Genomic DNA, 17,405 nt, shown 5'->3' with positions numbered 1-17,405 from the left:
AAGGAAGAACATGGCTGTGTTTATAGATACAACCCTATTATTTATTAAAGTAAGTGTTTAAGAATCTCATCTGTATTGCAGAGTTTTCTGGATGTGGAAGGCCTGATCTCTTCTCATCTCTACAGGTGAAGGTGTCAACTGCTTAGGTGTTTTAAAGTAATTAAAGTTCTAGTTTCTAGAATCAAAAGATGTAATCCTAAGTTGAAAGGTATTAGTCCTACCTATTGTTAATCAGATGTCTGACTTTTATAAAATTATAATACCTATGTTTCCAAAGGTAATTTTGCTGCAGATTTAGAACACAAATCTTGTCTCTAAAACTAGATTTACTTTATTTTTGCTAAGATTTGTAAATGCCCTGTCTTAAGGCAACATCATATTATGTAGCAGCACTGTCAGGGCAAGTCTTTGCTGACTTCTTAACCAGGATGATGAAGTCAAGATAATGTTGCAGAAGCAGAGATGTGCTAAAGATTTTGTGATATTTTGTGATGGCCTCTTTTCTTCAGTGTGTTTGGAAGAAATAGATGAAAAGAAGATGATTGGGGCAGATGCGTCAATGAAATTTGGAAATGAGAGCAATGTATTTGAATTACTTAATCTGGAATGGATACCAGTCTGTTATCCTTTTATTAACCTACCAGCTTTGGGGAGTGGTCTCAGAATGCTGAGCTCCTGAACCTGCCGCTGAGCTCTGTTCTGGTAGAAGGAGTTCTGAGAACATACGAATTTTTTGAAAGATTTTCAAATCCTGTGAAGCTAGAAGAGCATCTTAGAAAGTGGACCAAAGAGAAGAAAGGATTTTCAAAAGAGAGTTTTGAATCCTTTTTTTTTTTCTTCTAGTTTAAAAGAATATTGTATAGCATGATTTTGAAGAATCCTTACCTGAAGAAGCCTTACAAAGAAGGTGAGAATAGATCAATGGAAAAGCACTGAAGAATTGCTCATTCATTCTCCAGTTAATTGCATATTCGTATGCTCAAAAGCCTTCTTACAGAATGTATCAGTGATGTTAGATAACTTCCTTGTTTTTGTGTTTTATTTTCTTTAACAGTTTATGCAGCAGTCGTGTCAGACAATTTTTGCAAAAGTTGTATTTAAGGATGAAGCATTTAAATACATCTTAAACCCAATAGTAAGCCATTTGCAAACAGTTAAAGAGTAAAACAAGGGTTAAGTATCATATTTCTAGAGTGATTAAAAAAGGATCAGTTTTTAGTAAAATTTCTCTTAGTCTTTATATCAGTCCAAAATTAAGGTTTACGTTTATGAAGAGAAAAGAGTGAAAAATTAAGCTCCTAGTTCAGCTTTTTTTAGCCAAAGTAAATCCTCTCCACTGTTGAAGAAAAGTGATTTTTTTCTTTAGTCTAAAGGACATATATCAGGCTTTCTATGGGGTGAGATTTTACTACGCATTGGCGTGTTAAGTCAGAGATGCCAGACATTTTTACTTAGATTAAGCAAAGGGCCTATAATGTAGTCACTGAGAGATGACTGACAATTCAGTGGACAAGGTATCAACTAATGCTCCCTTTGCCATTTGTGCTGCTATAAGCTGCAATTTACAATGGAAAAACTCCCATATATTTTTTGCATGAAAAAACGGTAATGTCTAGTATTCAGATATGTACTAAAGAAAATGATAGAGGGAAAAAAGCTAAAGAGGTGCATTCTCAACACTGACTAGATCCTGAAGTGATATGAACAAGCTTTACAGGCAAGGAGATACTCCTGCGATTATTGCTCTCTGCCTGAGAAAAATGTTATGTCAATAGGTAGATTTTTTTTCTCTGTACCATATAGATAAAAGTACATCTGTATTTTTCAAGTATGTTAAAGATGGTCTTTAGGAGTAGTTAAATAACTTTACTCTGAGCTGTTCATACATCAGCATCAGTTTCTGCTCCTGAGTGACTGAATGAAACAAAGCCGAGTGACCTGCTGTTCTGACATTTTACTGGCATGCACAATCTAGGCTATGTGGATATACAGGGTATTAAGGTCAGTTGTACAGCCCAAAGCCAGGCTGGATGAGCATTGACTTTGCACATTATTATTCTCTAACCCACAAATCTTGATTTCCCCACAAAAACCATGGGCACTTGCCTAAATATAAAAGGAACTGGAGCAAGCCCCCCAAAATAAGGGGATTAACAGAATACAAATACCATGCCTCGTAAGACAAGTAGGATTTCCAATAGCAGATGATGACGCTAAAATATCTAGAGCCTTAATACGTGGTCATTCAGTCATCTTAGACTTGTTTATCATACAGACAGCTAATGATGCAGACATTTTTGTCAATGTGTAAAGAAGATAGTCCTAACAGAGATGAAAGTGCTATTCAGATACCAATAGATGGTCAGGGAACTCCTTTTTTGAAAATATCTGCAATGTTATTTTAGAAAAAGATGACGTCTTTAACAAAGATTTAAGCAGGAACAGCAATGTTACTGAACATTTCCACAGGGAGTTTTACCTATTAGCTGGTTCATAGGTGCCAATGCAAATACTGTTCCTCATCTCAGTTTGGGCAATTCCATGCTATGTATTGCTGGAAAAACTGAGTGCAATGCAGTATGCTACGCAAAGCCCGTGTGAGGAGTGGAAGATGCTTTAATTCTTTCAATTTTTTCCGAAGTGATGCAGTCTAATGGATATTATGATTTGTCAGCACACAAAAGGCTTCATCTAGTCATTTTGGAAAACTGTCTGCAAGTATTTGCACTGTTAGATATACAAGATTGCATTAATTTTTGTTGTCTTTTCCTAATTTCTCAGCTATACTGTATGAATTGTCAATGACCAAGAAGGAAATATGATGTAACGAAGCATGTGTACCCTCTCCATACACACATACACCCTCTGTATAGTTTGAGAATTGCTGTCTTGCTGTCCACCTCATCAACAAAATGTGCAGCCAGTTTTCCTGGATGAAAGGTCCTTGCTTTTCCACTGCATAGTTTGGAGTTTTCTTCAGACTGACAGCTTGCTTACAACCATTTCTCTCTGAACTGCACCTCCGCTCCCTTCCCCTTCTTTTCGCTTAATAGCTTTTTTCCTTCCTAATAATATTTGATCTCATCCACTTGTACCTTCTCCCTCTGGAAGGTCTGGGTCACTCTTCTGAGACTTCTTTGTGGTTTACCAAGACCTACTGTAGTAGCTTCAAGCAGCCAAGAGGCTGTGCTCCCAGCAGGCTGCTGCTGCTTCTCTCCTTCCTCCCCAGCATCATTCTATATTTTGAGAAATGTTGGGCTACAGCAGTTAGAGGTGTGACTTTGCTCTCTGATCATCTTTTATTTAATGACAAATCATCTTTATATTGAGTTGGTCTTCTCAAGATTTTACAAAATTAAGACTGTACCAAGGATAAGTTAGAGGTGTGAAGATGAAGAAATTACCACGTGCTCATATGTTTTGATTGTGTCTTGTTATTTTAAGTTTCAAAAATTGTACTTGAAAGCAGAATTAATGTGAGCTTAGAGACTGTACTTTATTTAAAGCAGATTCCTGCTCTGGCAATATTGCAAACAAAAGTTACTATTATATGGAAGGCGATAGCTGCATTGGGCCTTACTGGATGAGCCAAGTCTAACTTGCTAACGTAGGAAAAGAATGTTTGTATTAAGACATAACAGCTAGAAAAGGAAAGTAGCAGACATGTTTGTGAAGGGAGAACTCAATTAATAGAAGTAAACCCTGGGAAATACCAAGACCTTCATAGACAGCTTTCATAAACTGTATACTAGCTATATTTCAGAAAGTTTGGAGGACAGGCAAGAGAGAGAGCAATGTGTTCTCTCTTTACCTACTTATTGCTTCTTCTCTGTTTCTTTTGATCCCTCCATCCCTTTTATTCCTGACTTTCACTTTTCACTTCCCTAAGGCTCTTATTTTTATTGTGTTAGATGTTGTATCTTTAGGATAGAAATATGGCAAATAATATATGGAAATCAAATTCTTTGTTAATATTTGCCTTTTCTTACTTTACCATATATAGCGTTTCCAGTTCTTGCTTTTTTTCATGCTGGTGCCTGGAATTTCTTTGGCTTCTCACTGAGATAGTAGATTAGAAAGTTTAATAAGTACAGGTACATCGTAAAGCCAATTTTAAAATTGATCTAAAAACAGCTAGTAGAGATTTAAGCATTATACAGATGCAAAAGTCATAGTTAAATGACAAATATCATAAGTATATATTTTAAAAGTAGTCATTCCTTTAATACAATAAAGTTATAGATAGCTTAATAACCTCATGAAAAATCGAATGTGTCATAATAAAACTTTCCTCTGTTTTCTCTAAAGAATGATAGAATGGTAAGGTTGGAAGGGACCTCTGGAGGTCGTCTAGTCCAACCCTCAACATAGTCCCGTACAGGGATTGAACCCATGATCTTGGCATTAGCAGCACCATGCTCTAACCAACTGAGCTAAACCTGCCCGCAAAAGGAGGTCTTCAAAGTTTATGGCTCTTCTAGCATACTCTAAAGGTGTTCAGTTTGAAGGGGAGACAAAGTGCATGGACAAGATTTCTTTTATATAAATTCCTACAAGCAGCTCCATTTACACCAAAACAATTCAAAACCAATACCTTAAGTTTCAGCAAGCTGATAAACCATACAACCTGAGTTTTCTGAGTGAAATCCTACCTACATGATGAATGACATGGCTTTGGTATCGCTTTCTTTATTGCACTTAAAAATTTTTTTTTTACAAATAAAAATGACAGCAAAAAATAATATCTTACTGTTTTGCCCCTATGGGACAGCAGCAAGAAATGGAAAAGCTAAGTAGAAGAATGGAAATAGCATATAGTTCTCATACTGAATGTGACAGCTATGTAGACTGTAGCAGGAAGTCTAGTTAAGAGCAGTCATCGCAGAACTTCATGGGATTCCCTTCCCATTTGGAAAGAAGAGCTCAGGTAGCAGGACCAGGTACTGACTGCACTTCTATTCGTTACTGAAGCCGAAGGCATGTTTAGTTTTCTGTTGTGCATACGGCATAATTATTCAGAGCCCTTTTTATGGATCATGATACTGTGTTTATATACCAAAATAGTCCTAACACAAGTCCTTCTGTTCCTACACATCTGTTCATCTGGATAGGTTGCAAAGCATCTTTGATGTGAGCTCTCTGCTTTATCGTCACAGAAATAAGAATTGCTTAGCCTATATGCAGCCTAGAAAAACTGTTTTGTCTAGGTTGTGTTCTTCCACAAAGTTCTCTCTAAGTGATCACTGAAGTTGTTAGATCATTAATTCTTTCCCTCTACTCATAGGAGTCCAAGATGAAACAAAGTCAGGAGTCAAAGACCTGCCTTATTGTAAAAATAGAATGGCCAGCTTATAAAAGGGCAAATAGCTAATTTATCATCTCAAAACAGTTCATACACAGACTTCCTAATTTACTTTTTTTTTTTTTTTTGGTCTCTTTTTCTATGGAGGCTTTACAGCAACTTGTCTTGCAAATCCACTTCTCAAGTGATTTTACAATGTTTACTGGAAATGGCAAATTTAAGAAGTGGTTGATTAATTTTTCCTTTCCCTTACATAAGCTAGCTCAGTATCAAGTACCATATATGCACATGCAACAAGAAAAAGTAACAGAAACTATCCTGTGGCAGGAAAAATTCAGGGAACTGCAATGTAACTCAATGTCACATTTTCTCTTACATGAGATCAGATCTAGAGAAAGAATAAAGGACGTAAACCCAAATACAATGAAGCTTTTCAGGTGTTGAAAAGCAAAATGCATGCCTATCCTGCACAGTTGCCTGAGATGCCAGAGGCAAAGATTTTCTTAGAAGGTCTTTTGAACACTAGTCATGTACTTAACATGTTTGACAGACTTACCGTGTTGGCAATGGGCATGGGATGATTGTAAAGACTAATTTTAGCCCTCAAAAGGATTTTGCTAGGTTTTTTCTACAGTCCATGAAAGAGAAAGTCCTTTCTTCAAAGTGAGTCAGAAATGGAAGATAATATTTGAATTACACCCTAGAGAGCCTCTCTATTGTCACTGGCTATATGCAGATGTAAGGAGTCTACTGCACTTTGGCAAAAGTTAAGCTAAACTTCAGCAGTGCTACCCTGGGCATCTATTTCACACCTAAGCCCTTGATATCCTCGGACAAAGTCCTTTGGGAGACCCAATCTGGTAGACAGACTGTTCCTCACACACCTTGACAGCAGCATTTGTGCAGCACAAAAAGCTGCAGTCGCTGCCTCTTACGCTCAAAAGCTACCAGAGAAGGGATTTGTTACCCACCTCACACCGGGGAAGGGGGTTAGGGCACTTTCCAAGGCAGTGGTGACACTAAGTGCAATACTCTCCTCAGCTCGGGGAGACTGAAGCTCCTGTTTCCTGCAGTAATAGGCAAGGTATAATGCACCGGGGTGTAGGGGAGGTCTTCCCAGTGCCTCGTGTTACAGGTGTGCGGCTGTGCAGAAGGGAGAGTACAAACCATGGGGCTGGGAGAGCATGCCCGAACTCTCCGGTCCATTCTCTGGACCATGGAGAACACTTAGCAGAGCACGTGCAGCAGGCCCTGTCCTCCAAATTTCTATATATGTAGCACTCTCCTTGGTGATGTCCTGGGAAGGAGAAGTAGTGCAATTGTTATAACTATAACCTAATCTTTTTCCTCATTGTATCTTTGCAGTCATCAAATAATATTCTTAGTAATGTAACTCTCTTTATGATATGCAATTACAAATATATTTTTAATGCTAAAACTGTAGATACCCCTTCTAAAATCCAACTGACAAGTCTAGTTTGTGATTCTAAATTTCATAAGGTAATTACTCATTGTTTTTAGAAATATTTCTTTTATCGTTACTTACTCTAAATCAATTTGCCATTCATTTGATTGATCAGTCCTTGCCCTTCTGTCCTTATTGCTTGAGACTACATAGAAAGGACAAGGAAGTTGTTTTTGTTTGGTTTTATTTTTGGAAGTTTGGGCAAGTTTTTGTATTTTCTGAGTTTTCTAAAAAGCCATTCCAGATTACTATCTTTCTGAAAGTCTCCTCTATGAGGAGATATCTGTCAAAAATGAGTTTTCCCTTTATGCAGATCAAAGGTGTTTTCAATGCTCCAACTACAGCTATGTACAATTTGTAATCATTCTAATCTCTTCCTTAACATTTTTATGACTATGCTGATTGTCAAATTCTGAAGATAAATAAAAATATTTTCATTCTGATGTGTGGATGATTACTATTCAGGGTAGATGCTGCTGCTAAATAAAGAGGATTTCTAAAAGCTTCCAAAATTAGATGCAAGCTGCTATATCTGATGTCTTTGAGCTGGCATGGGATGGAAATCAGGTCATTTTCCTCTGAAATGTGAAGTCTGGAGCTGCTCACTGCAGGTTTTTGTGCTTCCTCCCCCACCATTTTGGGCAGGGATCAACCAGTGAGCTGTCACAATGTTGTAGCAGTAAATTTTGCCCTCAGTGTAAGCATTTCCCTTTAAACTTGTTGTGAACATGCTGATGAGCGCGTACAGAACATATGCTGAGGTTGACAGTGTGTTAATTGCATTATAGTAATACTTTGTGGCATCAGCTCTGATCAGGGCTCCAACTGACCAGACACTGTATGTGTACAAGTAAGAGCCAGCCTGTCCCTAACAGCCTAAGCAACGATGTCCAGATTCATCACAAAGTCTCCTTAGATCCCAAAGCCTAAGATGCAGTCTGCACTGGGGAGTAAAACAGCTTTGTTTTAACTTGAAAACTGAGATCTGTTGCACAAAGCCCACTGATAAAGCCAGAATATACCCAGCTCTTTTAACTCAGAGGTAATGAAATGCTCATAGTCCAGGAGATCTTGAGCATATTGACATAGTGGCGTCCCCCAGGGCTCAGTACTGGGTCCCATCCTGTTCAACTTCATCAGGATGAGGGGATGGAGTGCATCCTCAGCAAGTTTGCTGATGATACCAAGCTGGGAGGAGTGGCTGACACACCAGGGGCCTGTGCTGCCATTCAGAGAGACCTGGGTAGACTGGAGAGTTGGGTGGAGAGGAACCTCCTGAGGTTCAACAAGGGCAAGTGCAGAGTCCTGCACTAGGGAGAAATAACCCTAGGCACCAGTACAGGCTGGGGGCTGACCTGGAGAGCAGCTCTGCAAAGGACCTGGCAGTGCTGGTGGATGACAAATTGACCCTGAGCCAGCAATGTGCCCTTGTGGCCAAGAAGGCTAATGGTCTCCTGGGGTGCATTAGGAAGAGTGTCGCCAGTAGGTCGAGGGAGGTGATCCTGCCCCTCTACTCAGCCCTGAGTAGAGTACTCAGCCCTGGCCTCATCTGTGTCCAGTTCTGGGCACCCCAGGGCAAAAGAGACATGGAGCTACTGGAGAGAGTCCAGTGTAGGGCTACAAAGATGATCAGAGCATCTGACCTATGAAGAACAGCTGTGAGAGCTGGGCCTTTTTAGCCTGGGGAAGAGAAGACTGAGGGGGTGATCTTATCAGTGTGTACAAGTACCTGAAGGGACGGCGTCAAGGAGGTGGGGACAAACTGTTTTCAGTTGTCCCGTGTGACAGGACAAGAGGCAATGGGCAGAAATTGAAGCACAGGAAGTTCCGCCTGACCATGAGGGGGAATTTCTTCACTGTGAGAGTGATGGAGCACTGGCACAGGTTGCCCAGGGAGGTTGTGGAGTCTCCTTCTCTGGAGATATTCAAGGCCCTCCTGGATGCAACCCTGTCTAACATGCTCTAGGTGACCCTGCTGAGCAGGGAGGTTGGACTAGATGATCTCCAGAGGTCCCTTCCAACCTTACTGATTCTATGATTCTATGACATACAAACAAAAACATGTAGATTCATGTGTTGCTTCGTAATACTTGGTCTAGTATTGCCCAAGTAATGAGCTCCTGAGCTTACCTGTGCCAGCTATGTGACCATATGCAACCTTAAAATGTGTTTCATCATGTCTACCCAATGATGACATGGCTGGGAACAGAAAACCACACTTGTACAATAAGGAAACAGAAACAAAGCTGTGCTACCTATGCAATTTTTCTCATCCGTACCTTGAGGGTGAGTAACTATTATTCATAGGCTGTTTTCATTTTTTTTCACAGCTAGGTGTAGGCTGAAGAGTAAAATTTGGGCTGTGCTGTCCAATTTTCCTGGCAATTTCTCAAAGCTTTCTTAAGAGGTGATCTCACTTATGAGAAGCCTAGCACTTAGAGAAGGTACATTATAGTATATATACTAGGAGGATGGTGAGATCTTCCCTATTACCCAATAAGGCAAAGCCTGGTACTATCAGATATGGGCAATTTAATGGGTAAAGGTCTAGGAGAAAAGTTACACCTCCTATGTAACCTGATCAGCAGTACATTGCAGAAGAGGAGGTGGTGCTCTGCCTTGCCCAAGTAGCAGGTATTACAACTCCAAAAGACCAAATATGGCTTGGCTTTCACGCAATGGGTAAAGCTATGGCTACGTGAAGAAAAACCTCAAGCACTGCCGGCCACAGCTTCCCAACTCTCCCGTTGGATGAAGCATAGCTGCGCTATGCGCAGTTGCCCAAAGCAGTGGAACGAAGGTCTCTTTGCACTCTTCCCTTGGCCCTTCTCTTTGCAATTGGTAATAAAGGACTGTAATATCCTCCCTCCTACGGGACTCAAGGGCTTGACTACCTTGCGAAAACATCCTCTGTGGCAGACCCAAACTGCTGAAGTGGTAGTTGCTTCTCATTGTGCCTACGTGTTTTCCGTGCAACTAATTTTCAAAGGAAAATTTACAGTTTTCAATGTAAATTTGATTCTGCTTCTCTTTGACAAAGTATAGTCTAATCTGGAGACAAACAAAACCTCTCTCAGAGAACTTCAGGTGTCTGCACTGAAACAGTAATATATGGCATACAAATTCAATGTATTGCAATATGAATATATGTATTTGCTGCTTCTGTCTGGGTGTATCTAGACAGGCGAGGAGGATACACACGACACTTGGAAACACCTGACCTTGATGTCAACATCATATCAGGCAAGCATATGGATTTACAAAGAGGGATCCCTGTGGATTAAGCATCTCTGAATATCTAATCTTTTTATTTTTGCTCCCAAAGTAGAGAAATGAGTTCCCTTATCTTTGAAATATTTGACCAACACACAGTATTCATATCCTATACTGTCATAGTTTAAAAAAAAAAAAAAGGAAAAGAAAAGCGTATTTTGTAGTGTAGGCTGCATATATCTTACCCAGAAGAATACATCTCTGGTCACATTCAGCGCTACAGTACAACAGATCTCAGTGCTGTATTCTGTCTCAAATAATTTTCAAGATGTGGCATTGACAGTCCCCTTCATCACAGGGTTAATAAGCAAAATATTCGATTTTTGCAAAAATTGAAAGAGATGTTAAAATTGAGATGTTCTGTTGTTTTCATAAAAAAGAGGTAAGATTCTCTCTTCTTGAAGAAAAGCTAATCTTGTACGAACTTACATGCCTAGACTCAAAAAATCGTAGGGAAAATAAATTCAAACAAAAAGTTTAGACAAAAAAGGATAGAAAAATGTAGCAACATTCTGCACAGGTAGGTAGCTATGTATATCTCTGTATACTTCAGATCCAGAAATACTGTCTCACCACTAGATGGAAATAGTGGATTTTTCATCTTTTGTTGCATTATCAGCACCTGTATCTGAATACTATTGTCATATCATAAGCCATCTGCAGACAGCACTGCAGAAATATGGATCAGAAATTCTTTGCTAGCATAGATGGATTAAAGCGAAGATTTCTATTTCTAGATAATGTCCCCATTTTACAAGACTGAAGGTTCCTAGCTCCTGAAAAAAAAAATGGTTCTGTTTGATCCCTAACGTAATTGTTTTTAATTTATCCTTTCTGAAAGCAATCGGAAAAGAGCTACAGAACAGACAGCATTTTGTTTCCGCTAACATGAATTAGGTAGTAAACATCATCCTAATTTAAAATCTATTCCGGAATATTTTGTGCAAGACCAGAAAAAAAAAAAAAAAGTGGAAGGAAGCTTAAAGTCTTGTGTTTCAATATACTTATTTAACGACAAAAAACCCCAGTGTGGCTTGCTGCTTTATGACAGGATGCTATAGCATTGTTTGCATATGAAAACAAAACACAGAGTCAGAGAAGTGGAAGATAATTAAAGGCAGCTCAGTAGGGAGGAATAGTTAACATTAAAAAAAACTATTTAAAAATGAGCTAATTATTTAGTGCATATAAATATGGTCTTCTATAAAGTTTTGAAACTTCTAACTGATTCAGTTTAGCTTTACTAACTTGCATCACTGCAGTCTAAAGAGAAAGCCATACTTCTCACTTTCAGTGTACCAAAACATTCAGATTCACGTCACCTTCTGGTGCTGCAAGGATCTAGAACCAGCACAGAGACCTCACTGTCACTGTCAAGTTTTGACACCCTTATCAAGGCACTAGGCATATCTTCCCCCCCTTCCCCTCCTTTTTTTTTTTCTCCCCCATGGTAAAGAGCTGCTCTGGGTTTCATCTCTTTTGATACATGGCCAGAAGAGACAGCCATCAGCATAATCCCGATGATGGAAACATTGTCTTTGGCATACGTGGGAATCAGGAATTCTGTTGTGATTTGGATGTAGTAGCTTTTCCAGGAAATATGAGCGTGGCTTACTCTGCTCACCAGACAGAACGGGACACAAGATTTGCCAGAACCTCACCGGGCCCAGTAACGGTGTATTTTGCGATGGCACTTCTGTGTCAGCTTGCATCAACAGCAACTGCTGCCTTTTACCTTAAGAAGCAGAATCAGGGCGCCGCAGTTTAACGCGCTCTGGGACCAAGGCAGCAAACTGCATTTTCCCAGTGCTGACGAAGGAGGCTGCGTGAAGGCTGCGACTCCCCGCTGTGCCGCCAGCACCTGTGCAAAGGTCTCGGGTTTGCCCCCTCCTAGGCGCTGCCCGTGCGCCGCGGGGCTGCTCGCAGCTCCGGCAGCAAGCGGCGGATTGCGGCAGCTGGAGCAACGCATGATCCGGCGAGGGCGTGTTGGGGGCCGCGGGAGGCGGCTGCCTGCGTGTGCGCGCGTGTCCGAGTCCGTGCGCGTGGACGCGTGGGCGCGTGTGCGCGGCGCGGGCGCTCTCGCCGCCGCGGGGCCGGGGCCGGGCGGGGGCCGCCGGGGGCCGGGGCCGGGGCGGGGGTGCCCGGGGGAAGGGACCGGGGCCGGGCGCCCCATTGGCTCTCGGCGGCGGCTGGTGGCGGCGGCCCCGCTATAAAGGCGGCGCGGCGCGGCCGTGGCGCAGCCCGTGCTCCCGCCGCGCTCCCCGGGGACGCCGCCCGCCAGCCCCGCCGCCCGCCAGCCCCGCCGCCGCCATGGCCATCGACGCGTTTTTGGGCAAATGGTGCCTCGTCTCCAGCGAGGGCTTTGAGGACTATATGAAGGAGCTGGGTAAGGAGCCAAGGCGGGCACAGCCGCAGGGGGGCCGCGTTGCCCCCCGGCCGCCCCCGCGCCCCGGGCAGCCGGGAGCCGGGGCGGGGGGGGGGGCTATTTTCGGCTGCGCCCGGCTGACAGCGGGAGCCCCGCGCCCGCCTGCGCGGCCGAGGCTCTGTCCAAGGTCCGCCGGGGCCGCGGAGGGGCTGCGCGGCCGGGGAGCCGCCGGCTGCGCGGAGCCCGCGGCGCGCATCGCTCCCCGGCGGCGGCAGCTGCCGGTGGGCGCCGGGCTCGCTGCGAGCGGCCCCGCGCCTTGAAACGCCGGGCATCGCCTTGAAACGCCGGGCATCGCCTTGAAACGCCGGGCATCGCCTTGAAACGCCGGGCATCGCCTTCCGCGAGGGGCCCGCCGCGCCCCGCAGCCTGCCCCTGCTCGGCCCCTCCGGCCGCTGCCTCGGAGCCGCGCTGCCCCAGCGCTGTGGGGCCGCCGGGCCGGCTCGACCCGAGCCGGTTTTTGGAGGAGGCAGCTCGGGTGTCTGCGCGCCGGGGGCAGAGATGAATCATAACGGGATGGGCTGCCTGCGGGTAACTGGGGGCTGGCTGCATCGCCGAAGGGGACTTGCGTTCTCCTGTGGGCAGCACCTTAACTGGGAGGGGGTGGTCCTGACCTACATGTAGTCCAGGTTGCTGCATACTTTGTAACCCTAAATTATTTTTAAAAGTACAGAATCAACACCAGGAGTCTATTCTGAAAACTCAGATCTCCCCCTTCCCTGTGAGCATCCAGCCTCTTGTTGTGTGTGTGTGTAACCCAGTGAATCCTGAATTATCTTCTGCACATTAGTCGCTCTGGAAAGCTAGGTTACCTTCTCCAGAGGTGGGCAATGTGGCCCTGAATCTCCCTGGAGGGCGAGGAGAAAGGCGTTCAGGCCTCACATTCTTCATGTAAAGTATAAAAATCATCACTGCATTTAGGCTCTGCAGACAGCGGTAGCTGTAATTGCATTTGGTGAGAGGCCTATCAGTATGCACTAGGTATGCTCCGAGGATGCCTTCTAGACTGAGCCTTTTTGGAAGCTTTGGTGGAGGACAAGTGAGACTTCAAAGCTCAGCTCAGTTCAGCCACGCGGTGATGCCACCACACTGCTCACATCTGATGAGCCAGGATGAGGCAAATGCCCCAGGTTGCAGTTTCAAAGTAGAAATTATGCGTTACAACCACTAAGCGCCTCCTATGTGTAGGCAGCAGCTGGATGTTGTTTGTTTGTTTTTTAGATCCCAATCTTTAAAAAGTTACTTTTGTTTTTGTACAATTACTATTTACGCAACTGAATTTATCTCAAGTCACACTTTAGAAGCCAGTCTTTTGTTGGTTCTCGCCCTTGCTGGCTACTGACACAAATTTCTGCTTTTGATCCTAGAGAGATGCACTGTAAATGAGATTCTGCAGATTCTGCTCAGTCTGCATATAAGAATATTTAAGGATAGAGTGAAGAATTTTAAATTTTACTATTTACCATATGGGAAAAATGAAGAGCTTGGGGAAAAAATATGTGGCATATCTGCTCAGTTGGATTCAAAGGTGTAGCTGATGAAATAACTCACTGAATACTCCACACTGGATACGAACAAAGGTGGTGGAGTTGCTATGATGATAACTTTAATTTCCAATCAGAAAACCTGGATTGAGGAGAACTGGTTTTTGTTATGAATATTATTTTCTCTTTTACATCCCTGAGGAAACTGTTATCTTTGTGTTTTGGTGTCACCCTCACCAAAATAACCTATACACTCCAGGCTAGCACTGTGCTGTATGTGACCGTGTTTTCTAACTACACCAGCTACAGAGCACAGATATTCACTTACTTGGTGGCACTTTCTGCTCCATCTGACTGTCCGTCTGTTCTGGGTTCAGATCTGTGTTTTCCAATTTGATGGATTCCAGCTTGTTGCCCATGTACCTTATTTATATCTGTCTTCATGAGAGATCGAAGAGACTCAAGCAAAGCACTTGAATGGTACATGTAGGAGCTGAAGCAGTGTCATTCTTTTCTGATGAAGGTTTTGAAGTCTGCTTTTTCAACATGATACTCTTACTCTGCTGAATTTCAAGTCATGATGCAAAAGTCCTTGATCACAAGGTCCTTGTGTATGTGTGTATGTAAGCTGTCTAAGGACACTATTTTGCTGATAGGAGTATTCTCATTCAGCATTCCTTACTTTGCATACTGGATGTAGAAGATGAAACTTCAAAAGCAGCACATTTAAAATTCTGTGAAGAACTAAGGAGGGGGTATCTGGAGTAAACTGAAATAAATATGCAGGTGGATTCATCTGTCAGCTAAAAATTGTATGCAGAATTTTTAAAGCATTCAAAAGCTGAAGGAAAAAATCTATATTAGTTATTGCTTTTGTTTGTTTTTCTGATTGTTGCTTATTTCTGTTAGTAAAAAGTCCATGTTGAGTTTTGAAAGGGCTGCTAGACCTCCAGAGGGCAAAATAGATTTAACTTTAGCTCCCTGACCATGCAAGACAATAAGCCTGCAAATAAGTTTTTTTTCCTTCCCCATCAATGGATAATTAAAAACATACTCTTTCTCTGTGGCTCTTGAGCTTTAGTTCTCAAGCGTACTTAAGTGCCTAATTAAATGGAAATTAGATGTTTGAATTCTTGTCTCGACCTAACCCTTGGGGTTTAACTGACTTTGTGATATTGTTTCTCTTGCTTTGCAGGTGTGGGTATGGCCATGAGAAAAATGGGAAGTATGGCCAAACCGGATGTTTACATTATTAAGGATGGAGATACAATCACTGTAAAAACAGAAAGCACCTTCAAAACTTCACAGTTCAGCTTCAAGCTTGGTGAGAAATTTGAGGAAAACACGTTAGATGGCAGGAAAACTCAGGTCAGTACACTAGGCGTTCTACTGAGCAAACCCAGTCCTTTGAGTGGTTCACAGATAAAGATAATAGTTAATGTGAGCATCAAAAATGTTTTTTTTAACAATGCTTTGTTTGATGGACTACTGCCACTTTAAGTCTCATTGAAATCATTTTGTTCTTCTGGATTAAGCAATCTGTAAAGAGGGAAAATGCTGAAACTAACGATATAAAACAGCATTGTGCTAATAAAACTAACAGACTTCTAAATGCTAAAGGCCAAATGCCACTTTATTTGAAGCCAATGGAGAAAATCCCATTGATGTTTAATCAGAGGCAGCCCTACAGTAAACCTTACTGCTCATTCCCTCATATTTGCATAACAAGAGAGTCTGTTTCAGTGTGCAATTGGATAACTTATACACAAAGCAAAAATGTGAATCGCAGCCCCTAATCACCAGTTTTAGAAAGCAAAGAGGCCTGAGTGGGGAGAATATTCATGCCAGAGGAGGTTAAACACAAGGAAACCCTCAAATGTGTCTTTTCACCAACTTATGTGAGAGCTCTGTGTAGCATTCTCCCCTTTTGGTCACGCACTGGTAATTCATCTGTTATTGCAAGATCAGATAAATGTGACACAAAAGCTCGAAGCCCATGTACAAAGAGATGAATAGAGAACATCGTCTGCTCTTGTTAATTGAAATTGTGCATGCTGTCAAAGGTCTGCTTCATGCAGGCTTGTGTCACAGTAGTGACTGAACAAGCAGTGAGATAATGTAAGAACAGGATCAATGAAAAATTTAGGATAAAATCCTTGCTTTGTAGAAGTCAACGGCAAGATTACCATTGAGTGAGCTGGAATGGGGAACTTTCCTTTGAAATAAGGTGTTAGAAAGCAACCTTCGTCAAGTCCCGTGGGTAAAATATTAATGTTCTGATTCCTTTTTCAGACCCTTGTCACCTTAAAAGATGATGGGTCATTGATTCAGGAACAAGAATGGGATGGCAAGAAGACCATAATATCACGGAAACTGGTGGATGGACAGTTGGTGGTGGTGAGTTCAGCTTTGCTTTCGCTTCATTGAGTTGCTAGCTGGTAGTCTGACGTGTAAGTCTAAGATTTCTAGCTGCAGCCTCTTTCCTTATATTCTGCATGGATGCAAATTAATGAATTCATTTCTTTATTTTCTAGGAATGTGACATGAATGGTGTCAAGTGTATTAGAGTCTACCAGAAAGCATGAGGACAGGTCTTCATATTCTGTAGGAACTTGCTACAAACAACTCAGTTCAGTGGACAGAGCTCCTTTACACTCCATTTTTTCCTTTTCCCTGTTTTCTAGTATTTCAATGAACTGAGTAGCTGTGTGCAATCCTTTTTAAAAGCCGTGATGTAACTATTATGTAACTATTCTGATCTATTGAGGCTATTAAATACAATTTTCAAATATACAAAGTGGAAATGTTATTATAGTGGAATTTTAAAGTGAGCTTTTATAAAAACTCAGTTTAGTTTTAGGCTCCACTGGGTTCAGTTCGAGATAGTATGTATCTTCTCACTCACTAATGGTAACGAATGTTTAACAGCAAACTGAATTTTGACCAACCTTCCCATGCTTAATTGATAAAGTAGTAAATTCTGAAATAGAAATAACTTCAGAGATGGAACTTTGAGTGTTTTTTCTATCTTGTGAGCTTCAAAGTAAATAGAATTGGTTGGGGAAAGATAAGTTTTGTTGATATTTAAGCAAAGGAATGCATTTTCATGGGTAGGTTTGCTTTTCTTTTTCATGTTTCAAATCCAGAAATTTCTTACCTGGAAAAAAAAAAAAAAAAAAAAAAAACAAAAACAAAACAAAAAAAAATAGTGAGCCAATTGGCATGATTAACTTAAGAAACACGAAAGTGCTTTGTTGAAAGGAAATGTTATTTTGAGAACACACTTTGTTTCCTTGCAAAACTCTTATTTCCTGTCTAATAGTATTCTGAAAACTCTTAACCAAAATCTATTGAAATACTGCCTAAAATTTAAAGCCTCATTTTTTAGAAAACTGGATAGAAATGGAGTTTATGTGCTTTAAAGTGCCATAATAAATAATAAGACGTATCAGTGTGTTG

General features: G+C 41.7%; 1 protein-coding gene across 1 annotated transcript; it reads left to right on the top strand.

The window, feature by feature from the left end:
• The first annotated feature begins 12,277 nt into the window (after positions 1 to 12,277).
• Positions 12,278 to 17,394, top strand: LOC134137370 (fatty acid-binding protein 5). Its single transcript, XM_062570249.1, has 4 exons — positions 12,278 to 12,426; positions 15,142 to 15,314; positions 16,239 to 16,343; positions 16,481 to 17,394. The coding sequence occupies exons 1-4, from the start codon at positions 12,351 to 12,353 to the stop codon at positions 16,529 to 16,531; spliced, it is 405 nt and encodes a 134-aa protein (XP_062426233.1). The 5' UTR covers positions 12,278 to 12,350; the 3' UTR covers positions 16,532 to 17,394.
• The last annotated feature ends 11 nt before the right edge of the window (positions 17,395 to 17,405 follow it).

This window comes from Rhea pennata, chromosome 2 (assembly GCF_028389875.1).
Source record: "Rhea pennata isolate bPtePen1 chromosome 2, bPtePen1.pri, whole genome shotgun sequence".
In the NCBI taxonomy this organism is placed as follows: domain Eukaryota; kingdom Metazoa; phylum Chordata; class Aves; order Rheiformes; family Rheidae; genus Rhea; species Rhea pennata.
This window is presented reverse-complemented; position numbering and strand designations above follow the sequence as displayed.

Excerpts from the sequence above, each read along its gene's own strand:
- LOC134137370 (XM_062570249.1), top strand. The coding sequence starts at position 12,351 with ATGGCCATCGACGCGTTTTTGGGCAAATGGTGCCTCGTCTCCAGCGAG. Across the intron at positions 12,427-15,141 it reads GGACTATATGAAGGAGCTGG|GTGTGGGTATGGCCATGAGA; the intron begins GTAAGGAGCCAA and ends CTTGCTTTGCAG. Across the intron at positions 16,344-16,480 it reads TGGATGGACAGTTGGTGGTG|GAATGTGACATGAATGGTGT; the intron begins GTGAGTTCAGCT and ends TTTATTTTCTAG.